The 21,923-nt window shown below is 45.0% G+C and overlaps 2 protein-coding genes and 1 long non-coding RNA gene across 9 annotated transcripts in view; 2 read left to right on the forward strand and 1 right to left on the reverse strand.

The window, feature by feature from the left end:
- The first annotated feature begins 445 nt into the window (after positions 1-445).
- Positions 446-11,694, forward strand: LOC310666547. The gene is made up of 3 exons (XR_014505954.1): positions 446-785; positions 1,713-1,794; positions 11,202-11,694. It is a non-coding gene; the product is annotated as an uncharacterized lncRNA (long non-coding RNA).
- On the reverse strand, positions 10,291-21,201 carry LOC310666453 (uncharacterized protein; the record flags this gene model as incomplete). 4 transcript variants are annotated; one of them, XM_083417286.1, is made up of 3 exons in its annotated part: positions 10,291-12,332; positions 19,391-19,464; positions 20,728-21,201. In XM_083417286.1, the coding sequence occupies 3 exons, from the start codon at positions 21,199-21,201 to the stop codon at positions 12,308-12,310; spliced, it is 573 nt and encodes a 190-aa protein (XP_083273412.1). In that variant the 3' UTR covers positions 10,291-12,307. The 4 variants fall into 4 exon arrangements, with proteins under 4 accessions (XP_083273412.1, XP_083273410.1, XP_083273409.1 ...); XM_083417284.1 differs by having other exon boundaries at positions 10,291-12,368; XM_083417283.1 differs by lacking the exon at positions 10,291-12,332 and adding an exon at positions 16,324-16,457.
- Positions 20,810-21,923, forward strand: part of DAGLA (diacylglycerol lipase alpha) — a 91,274-nt gene continuing 90,160 nt past the window's right edge. For 2 of the 4 annotated variants that reach the window (XM_083416914.1, XM_083416916.1), the window contains exon 1: positions 20,810-20,899. The gene's annotated coding sequence lies outside the window, so the exon portion shown is untranslated. Of the gene's footprint in view, positions 20,900-21,023; positions 21,264-21,923 lie in introns of those variants that run through there. The other 2 variants (XM_083416915.1, XM_083416917.1) reach the window with 2 other exon arrangements.

Consider the following 21,923-nt stretch of genomic DNA (forward strand, 5'->3'; position numbering starts at 1 on the left):
GGACACATTCCAGCTTGTCAGTGTCCTTCTTGCAGTACTCCAGGTGAGGACACAGTACTCCAGGTGAGGTCTGACCAGAGCAGAATAGAGTGGCACTATTACTTCCCTTGATCTAGATGCTATACTCCTATTGATGCAGCCCAGAATTGCATTGGCTTTTTTAGTTGCCGCGTCACACTGTTGGCTCATGTCAAGTTTGTGGTCAACCAAGACTCCTAGATCCTTTTCACATGTACTGCTCTCAAGCCAGGTGTCACCCATCTTTTATTTGTGCCTCTCATTTTTTTTGCCCAAGTGCAATACTTTACATTTCTCCCTGTTAAAATTCATCTTGTTTGTTTTGGCCCAGTTCTCTAAAGATAATTCATCAGGGCAACCAGGGCCAGCTCTGTCCCATGGCCAGACCTGAGTTTTTAAAAAGTATGTAACTAGGCAACCATGCAGCTTCAAAAGGGGGAATTTTCACAGACCTTGTCTGGCAGCCCTCTAAATAATAAATAATCATATTAACATCTGGAAGATTGTGTCAAGTTCCATATGGCTAGCAGTTCCTCTTCTGGACTTCCTGCAAAATACTTGTGATGTACTGAGCAGATGTATGAATCTTCTTCAATATTTAAATCATGCATTCCAGCTGTAGTTCCTCATGGAGGCTGGAGACTCATCATGCACAAACAGGCCCAAAAAAGGACCCCTTGGTGGAAGCAGGACTTATAGTGATCAGGAAAACAATATAAAAGAGTCTGCAACACAGAGGAAAGAGGACCTTTGTGCTCCATTCCCAAGTAAGTACTCAAAGGTAAGCCCAAGGGATGCCGAGAAGAAGTATGCTTATTGTAGCTTTTGCCTGAATCTTACTTATGGGCATTTCATAGGCAAGCGGGGAGGGGAGACACTTAGCTTTGCTCATGCTTTGTTCTGTGTCTGTGTGTGCCCTGTCAAATAGGTTCTCTGCCTTGAAAGTTAATACCTTATCCAAAAACATCCATATGCATACCTAACATCAGAGTCATAGAGAACCTGTGGCCATTCATGACCATTGATCATGATAGCTAGGGCTGATGGAGACTGCCTCCAGTGTAAAATAATTGGAGAAGAAGCTGCAGTATCAGGTTAAAACTGCCTTGGACACCTAAGTTTTGGATGAAAAGGGCTAGTTATATTATTGTTGTTGCATTTTTGCTGCTGGGGAGAAGTGCTTTTGGGGATTTTTGTTTACAGGTGCCGGAATAACGTAGCTGGCTTTGGGTGCTATGCACCTTGACTTGGGGTGGAGTGGGTGCCATTTGCTTCTCTGCCTCAGGCAGTAAAATGTCCTGGGCCTGGATGTGTCACCCAATTGCTGCCTAGTCTTAAATAACCTATAAGGGTGAACCCAAGGCAACTTTTAAGGCTGGTCAAATACGTTGTGAATGCCTAATCCCAGTCAGCAATCCTAGTACCACTCCTTTGCATTACCGTAAATTTCTGAGCAGCTTTATTCATTAGGCAGCCCATTTCCTATGTGAACAAGTCCGAGTGGATAAAAATCAGCACACAAAAATGGGAGATTCGGCTCTCCCAGTTGCCTTTTTCTAAAAAGGCGAAAACCTTCCTGTTAAGGTTTATTTCCTGCGCTCAAGTGAGAAACGGCTAAAGCCTTTGTATAACTGATCTGTTATGCAGAGATTGCTCTGCAAGCCTTTAAAATATTTATTTTCTTCTTTTGAAAGTCAATTTACTGCTGGCGGAAGGTGCTGGCTTCACTTCCCCAGAGACTGGAGCCTGCTCTTGATCAGTATTCACAGAACTGAGGTGAGCACCAGCAGTGCTTGTTCCTTCATCACTTCCTAACAATGCGCCTCCCCTGAAAGGAGTGCCTCTTGTTTATTTGTATTTACTTATCTAAGACCATTTCTTATACTGCTCAATATATAAAATATGTTTAAGCAGTGTAGGCAAATATTACATAACTATACCATAAACCCATCCATGCAAACTACTGAGAACGTCAATAAAAATACTAGAAATACAATAAAGCATTAGAACATACAGAAGACAGGATTCAGGGAAAGCCTGGGGGCAGGGAGGGAAGCTGTCTTTTCAGAAGATGCAGGTAATCAGTGGTAATGATGGCAGAGGCTATGCAGCAGGGGTTCAAAATTAGCTACCGTAATTACTGAGGACCCCCTATTTTTCAAAAGCCAAGCTACAAGATTTGGGGTAGTCCCTAATAAGCAAAATATTTTAGGTATCCTAAAAAAACAACAGACCATAAAATCTGTGATATTACCATGAAAAAATGACAAAAAATAATTAGTTAGTGGGAGGCAAGTATAGGTGCCATGCACCCCCTGGGTGTGTTTATTGCAGACCACAGTAAGAATAAATGATCCAGAGGCGTTCTCCAAATTCTGGACCCCGAATACAAAATTCAGGACACTTTAATAACATTAGCTTGTGAACGATCCCTTTCAGAAACATGACTGGATAACAGAACATGTGGACAGCTTGTGGACTCCTTACTGGTATACAAAAAAGCATGCTCCTGTCTACTAGCTGTACCATGGCAACAGATAGTTCTGAACAAAGTTTATAAATTCACTATTCTTCTGTCTCATGGAAAACGTTGCATTTTTGGTAGTCTGTTACATGAAGCGGTCAGTTTGGAGCTTCTGGTCTCTTCAAGGCCACTTCACCTTTCTGGTATGTGAAGCTGATAAGCAATGCCCTGTTTGTTAGCAAAAAGACAGGTTGAGGTGCATAAAAAAATCTCTGCTTAGCTAGGTATATACTTTTATGCAGGACAATGGCACAGATACATTGTGCCATTGTGGTTGTGACTGGGAACTTGTTTGTGCAGGCTTAGCACTTAGCAGGCTGAGGTCAGTTGTGTATCAGAAACATGTTCTGTGACAGGGTAAGAGCATGTCAGTATAGGGGTACTCTGTACTTCACCTTCCAGCTAGCCTGAAGGAACTTGGCAGATCTCCTGCGTTCCTAATTGGCACAACCTCTCCTTGGTGTCCTGCTAGCTGCCGACAGCAGACTGTAAGCTATTGTTCAGTAGAAACTGATTCAAAGCAAAAATATTAGAGCTGTGAAAGCAATGTATGAGAGCAATGTATGCTCAGAAATGCCTGCCTGCCGTATTGACCCCAGTGGGTCTCAGGTCATGACATTCACCTGGGTCCCAGGTAATGACACTCAGGTATCACTTCTACTTATTTCCGAGATAAGCTATGGCTGCTATCAGCCTTTGCCAGCTCTGAAGAGACCATCCACTGGGCACTCCGTCAACTGTTTCTCCCATACAAATGAGCTGCTGCTAAAGGATGAAGCCAACATTGCTCTAGTTTTTACATCATACACCTGATCTTTGAAGGCTTGTTTACAGAAATGCCTAGTTAAGGCTCCTCCAATAAAGACCCGTGAAAGAGACCCACAAGAATGAGACATTTGGTATTTGGTAAACAAGAATGACCTTTCTGATTCATTTAGAGCCAGCACAGGGCTTCCGTAAAGCCCAACAGGGGAAGCAGAGCTCAGTTTCTAGTGTTGTGGCTTCAGAGAAAGAATGGCCACAGTAGCCTGCCTGGCAAACTGCCACAGTCTTTGGGAAAGCATGTTCCTCTGTGCCTCTTTCTGTGTATGTCTCTGAAAATAGTTTCAAATAAGAGGCCTTGTTCTGTAGCTGAACTGCACAGCTCCTTGTAACAGCCTCTTGTGTTCCAAAGGCATCCGGGATTCCTTGGCAACCGAGTGGCCCCTTGCCAGCCACCCATTGTTAGTCACTCGGTGGGTTTGAATGAGCTGCATTGTGGGGGGAAATTCACATTCATTATGTTGAATGTGGATCTGTGCTTCCATTACTGCTGCAGGGAAGAACCAAACGCTGGCTGAATATAGTCAACAACAACAAAATAAATGTAGGCCTCTGTCAGATGTTATGCATAAAATGTATTTAAACAGCCTAAGTGCCAGACTTTGGCTGTTAATAGTAGCCAAGCAAGCAAGAACGTGAAGGTGTTGCAGCGATTTCTAGGGATGTAAGGAGCTGGTGACTTCTGTCCCATTCTGTGTTTGTCATAAACAGTGCTATTCTACTGACATTCAGCTTCCACTGAAACGTACATTATTCATTTCACTATCCACTATGCCTGAAACTAACATAATTAATTGTGTGATTAATTTTGATGGAAGAGAAATGTCCAAAACAATGCAGAAAATAACATAACGATGTGTGTAACGTTTGCAGTCTAACCCACCCCACCCCCTCATATTTCACTTCTGTGATTTCCATTCCTGACCTCAAACATGCATATTATGACAATTTCCACTCCCATTTCCAATGAAGTTTCTGACATTCCCAGCTTTTTCCTGGGTCTTATTCTCCATGGATATTTTCTTTTGCAAACTGGTATTACATTGGCTATTACCTTCCAATCCTTTGGCAGGGAGGCTGATTATATATACCCTAGCCTTTGGCACCTGATGTGATTTCATTTTTTGTAATTCTAAGTTTTTAAACTATTTTTAGTATTGTACTTTAAGTTGTTGTAACTCTCCCAGGATCCTTAGGTTGAATGGGGATTTATTATTATTGTTGTTGTTGTTGTTGTTGTTGTTATTATTATTATTAACCTTACAGAGGCCAACAACTGAAGGAACCTGGAATAAGTTAACAGAGGCTAGTATAATAATTAATCCTCCACTGAGTATATCAGTCCAGTTTCAGGTTCAAATGTACCCCAAGAAAATATTAAGCATGACATCATTTGCATGTAACTAAAAAAAACCTTAACATATCTGCAAAGTAGGGTCAATAATACCCACAATGTAAAATACATAAGGCTACTACAAGGAAGATGTGTGGGGTCTAGTAGACCCCACTGTTTTTAAAACATACAGCAACATGCTGTGCCATTAACATACGTATAATTATTACAGTTGAATAACAGTAATCACGAGTTGTGAATTACCCATAACAGTAGCAACAAATTTCACAGAACCACAGAATATTGTACTCCAGCAGCTTGGGCACAATTCACCACATTTCACAGCTGCGTGAGTTGGACAGGCAAAACATGAGGCCCATTGTTGATGCAATTTTCTTTCACTGTGTCACCCACAGAGATGGCACTTACCCCTTTTTTTGGTGCCAGCAGCGGCAGACCCTACCATTTCCAAGGCTGCCTTTCTCGTCACCCCAGGAAAGCTGGCTATGTCCCTAAACTCAAGCCAGGTTTGGTCAGCTCTAGAAACAAATCATCTAGGAAGTTATATTGGGGTGTTCACAACACTGTGGGCTGTTCAGTTTCGAAATAACATGGGCATTTATATAGGCAATCCCTACTATATTTGTAAAAGCCAGAATTTCCTTTTAATATATTGTTATGAATGTGGGTGTGGGTGTGGGTGGGGAACCGGCAAGTGTTAGAAACTAATCCAGCCTTTTAATTCCAAGAAATAGCCAACATAGCTTCCTGGTGAGGTGATGGGAGATTAAGGTGTTTGGTGCAAGATGGCAAATCGGTGCGGCCCCCTCCCTCTACAGAATAAGCCAGTTGGGAGCAGAATTTGGGCAGGAATGTGACCTAGAAGTAAGGCAACAAGCTGGAGAGAGTCAGAGCAATGTTTGATTTCTGTTTGAATCCAAGTCTGCAGCTATGGGAGAAGCAAGATTCCTTTGGGGTGTTAATGTTGTGAACCCCTCCATTGTAGGATCAGGTTGTATACATGTGTAAATAATCCATATATCACAATGGCGCCACAGTCTCCGCTGTGCCTCATTTCCAAAAGGAAACACAAACCCTGAGTAAGCGCCTGGAACCCCTGGAATCTCGCACCGCTCGGAGATTGGGGTGGCATGCAACAATATTTTTCCTGAAATACCAGCTGGAAAGTCACACACCAACAAGACTGAAGAATACTCAGAGCATGGAGTTGTAGAAGGCTAACACAGAAGTTTTACCATTTTGTTCCTTGCTGTTGGGTATGTTTGTCCCCGCCTGGTGATTGGGTCTCTAAACTGGGAACCTGTTACTAAATTTGGAATCTGTCCCTAAATGGCTATTGGAAGGATCCTTCTTGTCATAATACCAAGTGGAGGGTTAATTCTTGGGCACCTTTCACAACTTCAGGAAAACAGGCCAGAAGCTCATTGGTAGTAAACAAACAAAAGAAAAGTGCTGCTGGATCAGATGAAAAGTCCTCCAAGTTTAGCGTTCTGTTCCCACAATGACCAGCCAGATGCGTGTGGGAAGCCTGCAAGCAGGATACATGTGCACCTAGCACTCTCCCACTTGTGTTCCCCAACAACTGATATTCAGAGGCATAACTTGGAGGTAATATATTGCCACCCTGACTAGTAGCCAGGGATATCCTTACATTCCATGAACTGGTCTAATCCCCTGTTAAAGCTATCCGGATTACATCCTGTGATTGGCAAATTCCATAGCTCATCTGTTCACTGTGTGCACTTCAACTGTCTGCTCTGAATCTCCCAAAATTCAGCTTAATTGGAAAACTCTGGGTTTGAGTACCATGAGAGCAGCGTGGAGATTCTTTCTGTCCACTTGGCTCCACACCATGCATGTTCCATTGTTGGCGAGAATTTCCACAACACAGAGGAGGCCATATTTAACCCTGCTGGTAAACCAAGAGTATGAACTGCACACCTACTTCAACCAGTGGAAACAAGAACTGTATACACAGCCAATAGAGAAATACCTTGCTGTGATTATTCCCTTATCATTGAAATTATGGACCCTTCGATAGAATAACAGAACACAATCCCTTTGATTCTATCCTTCTTGCATGGCTGGGTGCTTCCATTCAGGCCCAGATTCAGAAGTGAGGTACGCCACGGAGAGGAGAACATCCCAAATGGGAATACACGGTTGCTGTCTTCTCCCAGATGTTGGTGTCCTTCACTCAGGCATGCCAGTGACACAGAGCTCTTGTCATTTGCCTCAGCTTCAGCAACAGATCCTAAGACACTAGCTGCTGACTTAGTGCTCCTTATGGGCATCTCTCCTTAACAAGTTCTTGACCTGTGCTTCAGAGGAATTGGAGAAAGTACGGTAATTCAAAGGGTAGCACACCAAGTCTCCTTTCTCCTTTCCTTGCTGTGAAATTGTTCACCTACTCAGGAAGCATTGTTCTCACCATGTTTTGATTTCATGTGGCATCTGCAGGGAGTCAAATTTGGTTACATAGTGCTGTGACATTATCCTATTTACTCTTAGATTCAGGGGCATTGTGTGGGCTTTGCCAGGTGTCTGTAGCTCAGGTGTATATTTTTTTTAGTGGGTGTGAACCAGGAGCCCCCCACTACAGGTGCCCCCAGCACGGCCCAACCCAGTGCTCCTCTCCGCCCACCAAGGACCCCATCAGCTGGGCGGGCTTCCCCCTGTGTGGGCGGGCAGGTAGCTCAGTGTGGCCCTGCTTTGATCCAGTGGCAGTGGGGTTGATCCTGTGGCACCGGTGGCAACAGCTGGGCTACCCCGGACACCGACAACTCATATGTATATACCACCCTCTCACAAAATATCAGGGTGGTGCAAAGCAATATAAAAACATTTTGAAAAAAAATTTCAAGCAGGACAGAATACCATTCCATAGCATGGGTCCAGCGACACTAAGTGGCTGACTTCTGGTGAAGGCCAGTCCAGGCTCTGTGACATGAGGGACAGCTAACAGCATTCCTCCAGATCTCAGCAATCTGGCTGGGATATGAGGGCTCAGGGAGTACGTTTTGTGGAAATAAGTTATGTGAACATGTTTTAAATGAGCAATTACAGTCAAATTGTGAGAGCAAAAAAGGTGCAAAGACCGTAAGTGATGGGGGAAGGGCGTAAGACCTGCTATTAACCAGTACTGGTCATTGCTGAATTATTCAAAGTGTAATGAAAGGAAGAGTGGTGGTTTTCTTAAAAAAGTAATTTATAAACATACAAAACTAGAAAATTACATGGCAATTTAAAAACAGCATACAAAATTACAGAAAATGTGAAAAGCTTGTGGCAATTACAACAATTATATACAGAGGGAAAAGAACTGCACTTAAAACAGGATTAAGCCAGGGAAAATGATGTAGAGTTATTGATACCCAAGTCTTTCTTATGTGCAGAACCACTGGAGCCCTACACTTCACTTACAGGGAAGCTAATTGAGCCTAACAGTAACAGTTTCAATGCAAAGTCTCCACAGGAAAAGAGCCTTTTCAGTGGTGGCATCATGGCAATGGAATGTTGTCCCCGGAGAGGCTTACCTGGTGCCTAAGTTGATGCTATTTTGGTGACAGGGGAAGAAGACTTTTTTATTATCACGAGACTTTTCTTCTGATTCAGCTTTAGTTTTATTTCTCCCCTTTGCCACATGCTTTTATGCTGCTACATTTTCTTGCTGTTGTATAGTCTTGTATGTATTTTTGAATTTGCTTTAAAAACTACATTGTTGTAAGCTGTCCTGAGAATCTGGTCAGCCTATAAACATTTAGACTAAAATAATTAAAAGAAAGAAAAGAAAAGAAAAGAAAAGAAAAGAAAAGAAAAGGTGTATATATTATATAGCAATTGCATAGAACCTTTGACCCTCCACATATTGTTGAACTGCAGCTTTCTATTACCCTGACCAAGCTTGCAAGGGCTGATGGGAGTTGTAGTTCAGCAATATCTTGAGGGTCAGAGGCAAGCTTCCCCATACCTATAATACAGAATTGTGGCTAGATTTCTAATTCACTGCAGTTTAACAGTACCACAACCACAGTAGGCTTACGGCATATATTTTGGGAAGTGTGTTTTCTTTTCCAGCTTTACATACCAGTACCGGGTTTTTGTTTTCTTGCTTTCAACAAAGCTGACAAATTATTGGCTCCGTTCTCACCTCAACCTGCCTCCCAGCTCCCCCCCTCCCCCAATGGCTGCCTGTCTTTATTATGATTTGGATTGTGGCGACGGCTACATGGACATGTTGACTGGATTCTTAATCACAGGCGCTTCATCCAAGTCAGAGAGGCTCATGAGCCAGGCAGGCCTTGGCACAGTCGTGAGAAAGGCAGAAACCCAAAGGATCAGATGGCATTAAATGTCGTGGTGCTGTGCTCTCTAGGAGACAATATGTCCTAGAGCCCAATCACACACAGAGAGGCACTCCATTCCAGAACCGTCATTTAATGCAGCTACTCCGCAGGAGTACCCCAGAGACGTGACATTAACTCGGTCGCTCTCGATTCCAGAGGCACAGCATTAGCTAGGCTCCCTCCATCCAGCGCTCCTAGCAAATTGCTAAGAGGAACAAACTGGCAGAGGTGGTTAATAAAGCAGAAGAGATGGAGGTAGAGGCAATCGTGGGGAAAACAGGGACAGCGAGAGATGGGGGTGGGGTGGCATAGGAGAGATGTTGTGAGGTGATGGACAGAGCAGAGGCAGTGTGCTGGTGACACCTGTGCATTTGTTGGAAACACAAGCCTAAGGCTGTGTGTGTGTGTGTGTGTGTGTGTGTGTGTGTGTTTGCACAGGCAGCTTAATTTCCCCCTCTTCCTTCACAACAGGATCTGGAGAGTTTTAAGGCCTGAAAGAGTCAGCAAGTTGTTTGTTCCAACCATCTGTCTCATTTCCCTTAGCAACAATTTGTCCTTCTCTTCTCCTTGGTGAAGTATCTGAAGGAAAGTCTGGCTGTTAACCCCCTCCCCCTCCCAGTCATTTTTGTGTCTTTCTCACCTCTGTTGGCTCTCTTGTAGGTCATTCCCTATATATCCCATACATAGATCTGTGACGTCTCCTCTCCATCTGTCCTTTGGGTATGATGTACATGCTAACATTCTGGGGGCGTGATGCTGAGAGAGGAAGCAAGTACATTAACATTCTGAGGGAGGGAGCTTTGAGATGTGCATGAGATGTACTTGGAGGTATACAAACTTGGTATAATCGTTCACCCATCAGATTCAGCCGCTCTTTAAAACGAACTATGGTTTAATTCACACAAGCAGCGTGATGGTCTACTCTACGCTACACAAAAGGTCTCACAATGCACCTCCCCTGTTCCTGGTGCGCTGTGGAGGAAACGAGCCAGAGTGTGGTTTCTTGTGTCAGCTGAATTAGGGTTCGTGGTTTGTTTCCCTCCCAACAAACCACAAGTGGTAACCAAAGTTTGTTCTTGGTTTGCTGCTCATGGCTAGTTTGAGGAAAATAAAACCACGCGTTCAGGATGGGATGACTGAACAAACCACAAGAAGACTCTGGGCTTGTTTAGTTCATTTATTTATTTATTTATTTATTTATTTATTTATTTATTTATTTGGAGTATTTATATCCTGCCTACTAACTGATGTTTATAGGGTGGCTTACAATATATTTTAAACACAATAAAATAGACAATGATGCAGTAGTCACTACAGAAGGGCAAAGGGGTGCATAAAAGCATCCCCCCCATTCTTTGATGGTCCAACCATGATGGCCATTCTGCAGCTGCCTCTCATGGCCTAGAATGGATTGTTGAAGCAGCTAGATATTAGTCTCACACAGGCCAAAACTTCCTCATTGCGTGGCTGCTACTGTTGTCTCTCCCAGCCTCAGGCGGCAGATGCAGGAGGTGCTGGGAGAGCAAAGATGTCCCAAGCCTCCGTCTCATTCCTCAGATGTTCCAACTGCCCATTGACTCCACCACCCTGCCTACAACCATGAAACACAACCTAGGTCATTCATTCAGCTCCCCGTATGCTGATACTATTGAGCTCGACTCATTCTAAAGCCTCAGTTAAAAATAACATTTTAATGAAGGGCTTGTCTACACTCCAGCCTTTTTTATCCAGGATTTTTCTCAAGGCACAACTATGCACAGTGTAGCCCCTGCTCCTCATGTTTGTTGAAGAAGGCTCCAGCTTATATCCACAGCGCAAGAAAAGATGTTCAGACATTACATCACATAAATACCTTGGGGGTCATTGCTGATGTCACATTTGTTTGTTTGTTTAATTTGTATACTGCCCTTCATCTTTAGATCTCGGGATGGTTCACAACATAAAAATACAATATAAAAGCACAAAATAACATTATAATAACAAGAACAAAACCCCCCATAAACCAATAACCCCCTGTTCAGCTGTAGCCAACTGCTGCAGCCTGCTTCTGCAGCAGCCATTCTGCCATTTCAGTGTCAAACCATGCATTTATGGCACAGTGCAATTCTTGCAAGTGATTTTTCTTCTTTTTTAATAGTTCAACTTCGGAAGGTGAAAGACATCGAAGCCCTGCCCTGTGCATCCTGAGTGACATCCCAGTAAGGTCTCCCACAAGATATGCATGTGTTAGGTGTTAGGGGATATGGGATATGGCAGACAAATATTATGTAAGTCAGGCTGCCTCAAACTCCGCCCTCCAGATGTTTTGAGGCTACCGTTCCCATCATCCCTGACCACTGGTCCTGCTAGCTAGGGATCATGGGAGTTGTATGCCAAAAACATCTGGAGGGCTGAGTTTGAGGAAGCCTGAATTGTAAATAGTGCAATGTAGAACCAAGAATAATTAGGATGACCTTGAAACACCCAAGAGTTCACTTCTAACAATAGTGTGTATGCAATTTGGAGCAATAAGAGAAGCCAATGTCTAATATCCTCATTAAACTATGTTAATTATCTGAGGGAAATGTCTTAGCAGAAAAATTACAGATTTCTGTGATATTGGACAATACCAAAGGGAGAATGTTGTTTTTTTTTAAATTATACTTAAGCCTCTGTGGCTAGCTCTCTATGTTTAGCATGACTCAGAGTTTGAAGAATAGCTAAAGGATCAATTTGTCTATAGAGTTATTAGCAACTGGTGTGATCTGAATTACCAAGTGCGGCCAGTAGAGAAAACTGGTTAGAAGAAAAAAACTGGGGAACTATGCATAATGTAGGTAGCATTGCAACTGGACTTGCAAAGATTTTACTGCCCTGCTCCACTCCAGGCATCCAACAGGGGAAATCTAAAAATGCTGTTTGAATGATTAATACCTTCTTACTACCTTCAGCATCATAGAATCAGCCAGTAGTTCAAGAGCATGAATTTATGTCTGCAGTGCAATCAGACATTTTCCTCTTGAGAGTAACACAATTTAAGAACTGCAACAGACCATTCTCAAAATAAGTATGTTAAGTAGGAGAATAAGAATGTTAAGACCAATGCTCTGGAAATATTATCAACACCACATATTTCATGCATTAGTTCGGTAGCAGAAGATGACATCTAAATCTATATAGAAAAATAAAAAGTCTCATACAGATGGTAAAATATTATTTGATTGCAGGGAACGAAGCTGAGTTGAATCCCAAATCTGTTGCATTTTAACCACACAAGCAGATTACTGGACTGTATAAAATAAAATTGTGACAGTTACTCGTTTTCCTGTAAACAAAACAGAAGTAAACTATCATTATGAGATTAATATGGATGTTTAAAATCAGGTATTGTGAGAAACATGCCATTATAATTCATGTGCCTATGGAAGGAAACATAGAATTAATGTACCAAAACAGAGAGTGTGGTACATTCACACTGATCAGCTTTAGCATCAGAACAAGCTTTTTAATTCAGACCAACGTCTTGAGAATTTTGAAATACAGAACATACTACCTTTGGCCATTTCTGCCTCACTGTATTTCAATTTGAATTTGCATGCCTCTATACACATCGGAATGGCTTGGTGTGTTTTGAAATCTCCTATTTTGTATACGCACCATTGGGCGGAGACAGGGTCAGCTTCATCAGGCGCTTTAAACATTTCCACCTTTTCCCATGCAAGATCAGTAGCCTGAAGTCCCAGGAGAGATGTGCTCTGGCTGAAGCAAGGCTGAGAAAGAGGGAGAGCATCCATCATGGCACTTGCCTTGTCTGCTCATGATGCTTATGAGAAATGAACTATATGACGTTTGATAGGCACAGGGAGGAATACAGGTGAGTAGAGTGCCAGAAGTGAATGATTCCAAAGTGCAGGTAGGAAGTGGAATTACACACACCTTGCTGATGTCATAGACTTAGGACCGCCCCAACACATGTACTCTTTGTACACATCTGGGATTCATTCACCACACATTGAACAAGCAATGTTTCCCAGTTAGAAACTGAATCAAAATGCAGGGTTCTTTTTAGCAGAAACTCCAAGATGTCTGTGGATCCTGACTAGCATCGTGTGCACCTGGGCTAAAACAAGAACAAAAGCAGTTTGGAACGCCCTGGAGCTAGATTAACCACAAATGTGTACACAGCACAACACAGTAAACTACTCCTCTGGAAATGGTTTCTGCTGCATACAAAATTGGTTGCAACAAGATTTAACGTCTGGCAAATGGCAGGAAGAACATTACACAATTTACTTACCTTGGCTAAGGTCAAAGGTCACCACACTGCATCGATACCAAGCTATAAAGTATGACTAGAGTCTTACATAGCAACAGAAGTACTCATTGGAGTAGGAGTACTTGCATGTAGTTTTGTAATAGGGGCGGTGTTTCCCACGGCTCACAAGCCTCCCAGCTGTCAGTCACATGACATCAGGTGATGAGTGCCAGGACTTCAAAGCAGCACGCATGGCTTGCAAAGAGCCCTGTGTTGTGCTTTAAAGTGCTGCTGGACACCTAAAGTGGCGACTTCAAGTCTGTCTTCTGCAAGAATTGGCTACATAATCAAGTTGCCCATGGAGGGCTTGGTTGCAAAGCCTATCTTGTGGGCTTGGAGTCACCACCTGTTGGCTGATGGGATGGGACTTCCAGCCTGCTTTTGACATCAGGTGCACTGCCAGTGGGCGTAGTTTGTGTGAAACAGTCTTGTGGGCCAAACGGGGTCCCTTGCTGGGCTGAATTTGGCCTGCGGGTCAGGTTTCCGACCACTCTTTTATACTGATATATTTATATCTTACATATTTTCAAAAGCAGTTAGTTATAGAAACATATTTCACAGCTGTAGAATTGCCAGGGAATAAATTATTTTATTTCCAGAAAACAGCTGTAAGGGCAGGAAATAAAAGATATAATCCTTGATGTAAGGTGATAAAAGCACAGTTCTATAGCATTTATTCAGGACACAAATTGTGGAACAGCATCAATATTTGATCCTGAAGATTTGTACAATATTAAAGTACAAAAAGAAATTAAATTGCAACTGGCAATATGACTTATTGAAGAAGAAGAAATGACACAGTCCAATAGTAAGAAGCCACAGTGGGGTGGGAATAATTCAGGATTGCCAGCAACAAGTGGCAAATTATTTAATATTGCTTGAAGCAAGTGACACAAGTGTAAAGTTTGATCGGACTGATAAGCAGTGACAGGTTTGGCCTCTGGCATATACAGGCTGGGATAGTGCTTTATTTCTATACCTGATGTGAATCCTGTTGCTGTTGGTGGGCTGAGTAATGGAAGAGGCACTTGCTTACAATGACCACTGTAGTGAAGCAAGTTCTAAACTATAACCCAACACCTGGGGGAGGGCAGAGGTGGTTTAAAGCAGCATGACCAGTCCAATGCATTGGACGCTGAGCAGAGTGCCCGGTAAGCACTTGCCCAGCTGCAGGAAGGAGGTGTGAGGGCTCTGTCAGGGGCCTAGAGCAGTGGTGAAGGAAGGCTTTCTGGCACCTAGTGCGGGGTGTCGAGGGGCGGGGCAAAGCACCCACAGGGGTGGGAAAAACTGCCTGGGCACATGCGCAGCACTGATACAGATGGCGCATGCCTGGCGCCAATACAGACTGTGCTCTAGGTGCCCATAACGACAGAGCACCCTCAGCCGCCCTACAGTGAGTGTAGCCCTCGACCGGCCACCATTTTGTCACCCCCCCTCAGGGTGACACCCGGGGCAGACCGCCCCGACCCCCCTTCCTACGCCCCTGGCCTAGAGTCCTCCTGCCTCCTTCCCAAAATCTAGTTAGCAGTTGCTCAGCTTTGGGAAGGAGACAGGAGGACTCTAGGACCCTGACAGAGCCCTAACGCTTCCTTCCCAAAGCCCAGCATGGCGGGAGGGCTGGGGGGAGGCTGCCAAAACTGGAGCATCACCCAAGACTGCAATTATAGGTAATTTTAGACTCGAGACTTAAGGGATGGTCCTCTTGACATTGTTATCGTTATGTTTATTACTTTACCCGCTTCAAAATGTGGTAAGCCAGTCTTGCTGCATTTGGCAGTAATCTTGCTCCTTCTGCTACTGAGGTTCTGGTCTTCTGCCCACAGAGTTGAGCCCTGATGGTGTCATTGCCAAGACCTACTCCAGCAGTTTCCTAGAGTTGGTCTGAATGTTGCCCCGTTTAAAAGAGTTGCTTTATCTGATCAAGAAAATAGCAGTAAAAGCACCGGGGGGCGGATATCAAATCCGCACAAATGTTTTATAATACCATCTCATAGGGAATTGCAGAATAGTCACTAAGTATGGGGTTGGAGGCTCGTGGACAGTAGACATCGCTTACAACTTAATTTCTTTTAAATATCATTTTCGTATTTGCAGAAGCAAAAAATAGGCCAAATCTGATGTTTCCCTGGTTTACCAGAAGATGGCGCTGAAGAATCAGTGTTCCTTGAAACCTTATTTGCTACCAGCGTGGGTGGTAGAACAAACAGGTAAAAAGCTGTCATTGGTTCAATTTCCACTAGTGAGAGAGGCGACGAGCATTCAGCATTCGTTATGTTTCTTGCATGCAAGTCACAGGGCTGTGCAAAATTTTTTGCAAACCTAGCTGACAAACTAGTAGCAACATGCAACAAAACAAGACAGCAGCCTCTACACTGCAAACCAGGCCCTTCGCCAATTTTGGCTGCTGCTTAACAGAAGCAGGGAGAAATATAATCTCTGGCTCCTACTGACTCAGGCAAGCAAAGTCCTCCAAGCAAGGCACATTTTGTAGTAGGGAACAGCAACAAGCTAATTTCTCTTGTTACTGAAGCCAGCAAGGAAATCTGCCCGGGGTGGTTTCATGGAGCAAGGAGGTTGAGCCTTATCAGAGGGCTTGTCTATTGCTGTCAAAAATGACGTTCACTGCGGGCCTTCAACAAGAAGCCAAGGAATGTAGAGGATTCCGCCTGTGAACCACTATCAAGCTCTGGCAGTGGAGGATATATTGTGCCTGTGCTCAGCCCTTTCTGAGGGCCCTATTCATTCACCTCACTAAACTTGACTATGTCCAAGAATATTATGGTGCTAAATGCAGAAGAATGAGTTAGCTTATCACATCAGATATCTTTTTTTTTTTTTACTATTATATTGTTAAACAGTACTTTTTGTTTCTATATGTTAAACTTTATTTAAAGGAACCAAACGAACGAAAATTCAACAGTTTCTGTAAAATATTCATAGATATACATAAAATATATACCATTTCTTTTGTGCAAAACTGTCAATTAACTTGTTGTCATTGTGTTATTCATTCATTCATTCCCTGCCCTTCATCCTAAGGTCCCGGAGTGGAGTTGCATCTTGCAAAATTCAATGCAGAACTTTTGATCGCTGAAATTGCTGAACAAATTAAACGTTCTTGAGATATAGTAGAATGTAAGTACTCTCTCCCCCCCTCCCTTTAAAGTTATTGAATGACCTTTAACTGGTTGTATTCACATCTGATTAAAGAGAATTACATCACAATGTGATATCACTGATGTAAGGAACTTCTCTAAAATGTATGCTGGTTTGGTTGGAGTACATTAAAGGTAAAGGTACCCCTGCCCGTTTGGGCCAGTCGTGTCCGACTCTGGGGTTGCGCGCCCATCCCGCTTAAGAGGCCGGGGGCCAGCGCTGTCCGAAGACACTTCTGGGTCACGTGGCCAGCGTGACAAGCTGCATCTGGCGAGCCAGCGCAGCACACGGAAACGCCATTTACCTTCCCGCTAGTAAGCAGTCCCTATTTATCTACTTGCACCCGGAGGTGCTTTCGAACTGCTAGGTTGGCAGGCGCTGGGACCGAGCAACGGGAGCGCACCCCGCCGCGGGGATTTGAACCGCCGGCCTGACGATCGGCAAGTCCTAGGCGCTGAGGTTTTACCCACAGTACCACCCGCGTCCCGTTTGGAGTACATTAGGAGGCACTAATACTTCCGAATACCAGTTCCTGGAAACCACAGGAGGGGAGAGTTCCCTTGTGCTTAGATCCTGCTTGGAGGTTTCCCACAGGCATTTGGTTGGTCACTGTGAGAAGCGGATGCTGGACCGGATGGGCTATTGGCCTGCTCTGGCTTGCTCTTCTTGTGTTCTTTTTGCATTATCAACACTTGGAGGGCATCCCATTGGCCACCTCTGCCTTAGACTGCTTCCTGGTGGTAGCCTGGAAGTAGAGTTGTAATACCAAGGCCACCCATGGCTTCACATTCTACGCTAGCTTTGAAAATGTGATTGTTGTCTCTTGTAAATAGAATTTATTCCTCACCGGGGGGGGGGGGGTGTTTCCAAAAATAGACAATGTGAACAGTCTTCTTTGAGCAGTCCTAGCAAGTTCAAGATGCAAAGGCTGATGTCCTCTGTACACTTATTCTGAATAAAATTTCATTTAAATCAATAGAACATTAAGTAAATTTGATTAGGGGTGGGTTGCAATGCTGCAAAGAGGCCCAACAGACACAAATAAGCCACCAACACGCCTGGAATCTCCTAAACAGAATTCCCTTTGGTGACTCAGTGCATGATTTTGTATTCTTTGCTGTGGTGCTTTTATTTAGCAAAACCTGCAGCAGAGGCATATGTAAGCAGTCAAATGCTGCTTAACAAATGAGCCCTTTCCTTAAGGAACCAGACAAGAAAAAGTCGTAAGTTGCACTGAACATAAAATGCCTGTGTAGTAAAAGGTACTAGTCGCAATAGCATCTAGCAGTTACTGCTTTGTTTATTCCCTATTTATTCTTTATGTACACTATAACGTAAGCAAAACAGTCTACCCCAAGGAACATGCCATCTAAATCTCAACAAAAGGGAGAGAATGGAAGGACAAGAAGGGAGGGAAGATAGAATCATGGAAACTATGAATGCAGTTAGCTTAGTATTTCTAGGAAGTGAAGGTTAAGAGGTTGGGCTAAAGTCTTCCTGGAAAATGTATTTTGAAGAGAGATTTGACAGGAAAGAGGTGGCATAAGGAGCTGGCAATGGTGAATGGGTGGAGTTGTTTCAGATTGCAAACCTATGCACCCTTATCTAGATTTGATACTTGCTTCTGAATAGGAGCTAAGATGCATCTGGTTCCAGGCAACTCATTCATCCCGGATCTTAATTAAAGTGGGCAATCCTATGATCACTCATAAGTGGCCTGCCAAGGTGGTGGAACTGAGATATACACTTGGGAGAGGGGGGGGATAGGCCATGTCTTATTTCTTTCTCCAAATTCAAACTGGAAAACCTCCTTTTAGCTTTTCCTTCCTGTCCCACTTCCAAATGCTGATGGACACTACAACAGGAAGACAGTGAAAAGGACTGCATCAGAAGGTGGTAAACTTTCCTTCAGTGGAAGTGTTAAGACACAGGTTGGATGGCCATCCATTAGAGATTCTTTAGCTGTGCACGGGGGATTCTTGCATTACATGGGGCTGGACTAAATGACCCTTGGGACCCTTCCAATGCTACAATTCTATGATTCCGAAGAGTGGAGAAGTATTCTAGAGCAATAAGCACCACTTAGCTTCTTCTGTTAAGTCTCTGGTTACCGACCAGGTTAGTCAGGCAAAACCACAGCGAAAGACCCATTCACATGAATCAAGGCAGCTAATGATCTGTTCTAGGAAAATGATCCCACTGTCTTATTTCTGTCTAAAAGATGTATATTGTTGCTGTTCAAATGCTTTCCCTTTTATTCAATTATAAAGTCCTTGCTGCATCCAGATGGTAGTTTCTTCCAGAGTTAATTTAGCACTTAAACATTTATCTGGAAGTGGAGATAGCAAAGTATCTCGAGAAAGAGGGAGGAGGGTTGCTAAGTGAACAACTTGTTTCCAGAGTGCTGCTGGTGTATTTTATTGTTTATTGTTCATTTTAGTTATTAAATTTGTATACTGCCAATTGGACTCCCTACTTGATTGAATAAACATTTCTTGGATTGTGTCACACCTCTTGACAGTTAAATGCGAACCATTAAATGAATATTTCTTGAAGCCCAAGCCTGTTAAGCTACTGTTCTGCATTTTCATCACAAACTTCCTGTGGACAATTGCCTGGACGTCACTATTTTGTTGATGTGTAACTTATCCTTTTATTAAAGACTTCTGAAGAACTGTCGAAGGCCAGCCTTCCCAAATCTTTCGTTGCTGATTTCTGCAGCTCTGGGCCCTCCCTTCCTTGGCCTTGTCATCTGTCCAGCCCAAGGGACTCGCATTTCCTACAGAAACTGACAGAGGACGAGCATGTAAAACTGCATTCTGGATTTCTGCCCCTGGTTACTGGCACAGAGCTGCAGGATGCCCTATAGCACTTACTTTGAAATTATGTTTTCCTGGTAGAGGATCATCTGTAACTTGTTGTCATAGATGCAGTGCAACCACAATCCTCCCTGCCTCCACAGCAAGAGAAAGAAAGAAAAGTAATAAGCAATTTCTTTCGCAATTACAAAAACCAAAGGCAAGTAATTGTACTCAATAATTATAACTTGGAGTATTATTTGAGATGATTGGACGAGTGGGAGTGACTACCTGCCTGCCACAAGAGGGGATTGTGAAGTGCCTAAGGTGGGAGGTTGTACAGTTTTGTGGAACCCTGGGGCATGCTCACAGAAGCTGAGGGTTCCATGGAACTCTGGGTAAAAAAACCAACCCTGTGCTACAGAAATAAAGTAACTATTTGTGAATCTTTCATGAGGCTGCCAAGTATTTGTAAATCTTTCAGGAGGCTAACTATATTGAGTCCAGGAGCCAAAGAGAATCACGGAACATAGAGCACATTACAGCAATTCAGACTGGATTGTAACCAATGCATGTGTCACTGAGGGAAGACCTCCACTGGATGACTGCTGTTCTCAAAGGTCCACTGGATTTGGGAAGCAACTTGCAGGGCAATATTATATTATTATATAGCTGTGATCAGAACTGCAGGGCCACCGAAGTGGAACAAGCATATGGAAGCTCACTGGGAACTGTGTTTAGATCCTGGCCCCTGGGTGTGCTTCCTTGTTCTCAGTCAAGCCTGAAAATTCCTCAAGATACAAGGAACAATAAATGCACTGGGTTATTTCACATTGTCAAATGACAAATGTCAGTGCATTCCTTATGCCCTTGCTGCTCCTTCTTATGCAAACTGACTCCTCCATGAAACAAAAAACTAATTGCACCAGTCTGCCACCACTCAACTCTCTCCCCCTCCCCCTTTCCTACTGTATTGTTTAATTTATGCCAGGGCTCTGGAGTGAAAACTGTTTTTCATATCAGAGCTAACCTCAGATTTAGGAGGATAAACATGTTTCTAAGCATGTGCAGAGAGCTCTTCCTTCGACACTGAAAAAACCACTGCTCCCCCCCCCCCCCCAATTATTAAAGAGCAGGGGTCCCTTTCAGGGGACATGGCAAGGATTCTAGACAGGGTCGAGCATAGCAAAGAAAAACCTCGTTTTAGGAATTTAGCAGAGAAGGAAGGCTTCTCTTTCCCCTCTCAGCACCCGCCTCTCTTTGCCCCGAGGTGCGTGCAATCGGCCGCCCCCCGCCCCCGCGAGGCCTCCTCTTTTCGCTAGCTCGCCTCGCCAGGCCCGCGCTTCCCGACAGCAGAGGGCGCAGGAAGGCCCCGCTGTCGCCATAGTTACCGCTGGGTGCGTAGCGGGACTTACGGAGCTGACGCAGTGGGCGGCCCGGCGGGCGGAGGCGGCCCTGGCACGAGCGGAGGCGGCATTAGAGAATTGGGGCGGCGGGGTACGGGGTGGCTGCCGAGCCCCGGGATGGAGGCGGCAGCGGCTGCGGCTTCGGCCCGGTGGCGGCGGCGGCGGAGACGGCGGCAAAGGGGTGAGCGGCTGCGGGAGAGCGGGGTGGGGTGAAGGGAGGGCGGGTGCCCCCTCTGTCGCTGCGGGCGAGGAGTGCAGGCGCGCCCCTGACATGAGCGGGGCGGGAGGCAGGCGGGGCGGGGGGCGGAGGACACCTCCTCGCTCCTTGGCGGCGAAGGGAGGCCGTTGCGTCTCCCGCGCGGGAGCGAGCCGAGAGGCGCCCCTGCCCTGGCATATGGCAACGCGGCGGCGAGGCAGCGGGTGCCTTCGCCTGCCCACCCCCGCAGCGCCGCCGCTGCCAGAGGTGGAGGGCCCCGTTGCCATGGTGAACGGGGAAGCATCCCGAACCCCGGCGCCGCCGCTCCGCCGGCATGGCAGCAGGACGGGTAAGGAAGCGGCGCGCCCTGGAGCTCTCCTGCTGCCCCAAAAGGTGCCCTCTCCGCCCGCTTCCCCTGATCGGGGAGGGGACCGTGCGGGGCACAGCCTGCGGCTCGGAGCGGAGGGATAGGAGCAGGACGTGGGGGCGGAGGAGGAGGCGGAAGCGCATCCTCGGGTGGCTCTGGCAATGGCTTTTCATGTGGCCTTGGGCTGCGTCTCCCTTCCTCCCCCCGGGTCCGCCCAGCGCCCTCTGCCAGGACTAGGTAGGGTGGGCTGGTTGCGAGATTCATTTGGGCGTCGGGAAATCGAGAAGCCGCGGTTGGGGCTCCCGGGTAGCAGGCGCAGCTGGATGTGCGCGCGCGTGCTTGCGTGGAAAGGAAGGAATTTTGTGGCCTTCGGCACAGCAGTTTTGTAACGATCCGTTTTTGCTGAATTTAATCTGGACACTCAACACCACGGTGGTTCATGTTGGGCTCATGCTGGCCCTTGGCGGAGCTGGCGGTCTGAAGCTACTTCCTTAATATATTCTGGTGTTCCTGTCTTGGATTGCAGAAGAAAATGTCATTCGCGTTTGCATGTGCATTATGGGGGCTGGATTTGTATTAATAGGCATTTACTTCGCAGGAAAAGGGGGACTCTTTCTATATCTTGAGGGAGTGGGGGAAGGA

Source organism: Podarcis tiliguerta (assembly GCF_965153285.1).
Source record: "Podarcis tiliguerta genome assembly, chromosome: 1".
NCBI lineage: Eukaryota > Metazoa > Chordata > Lepidosauria > Squamata > Lacertidae > Podarcis > Podarcis tiliguerta.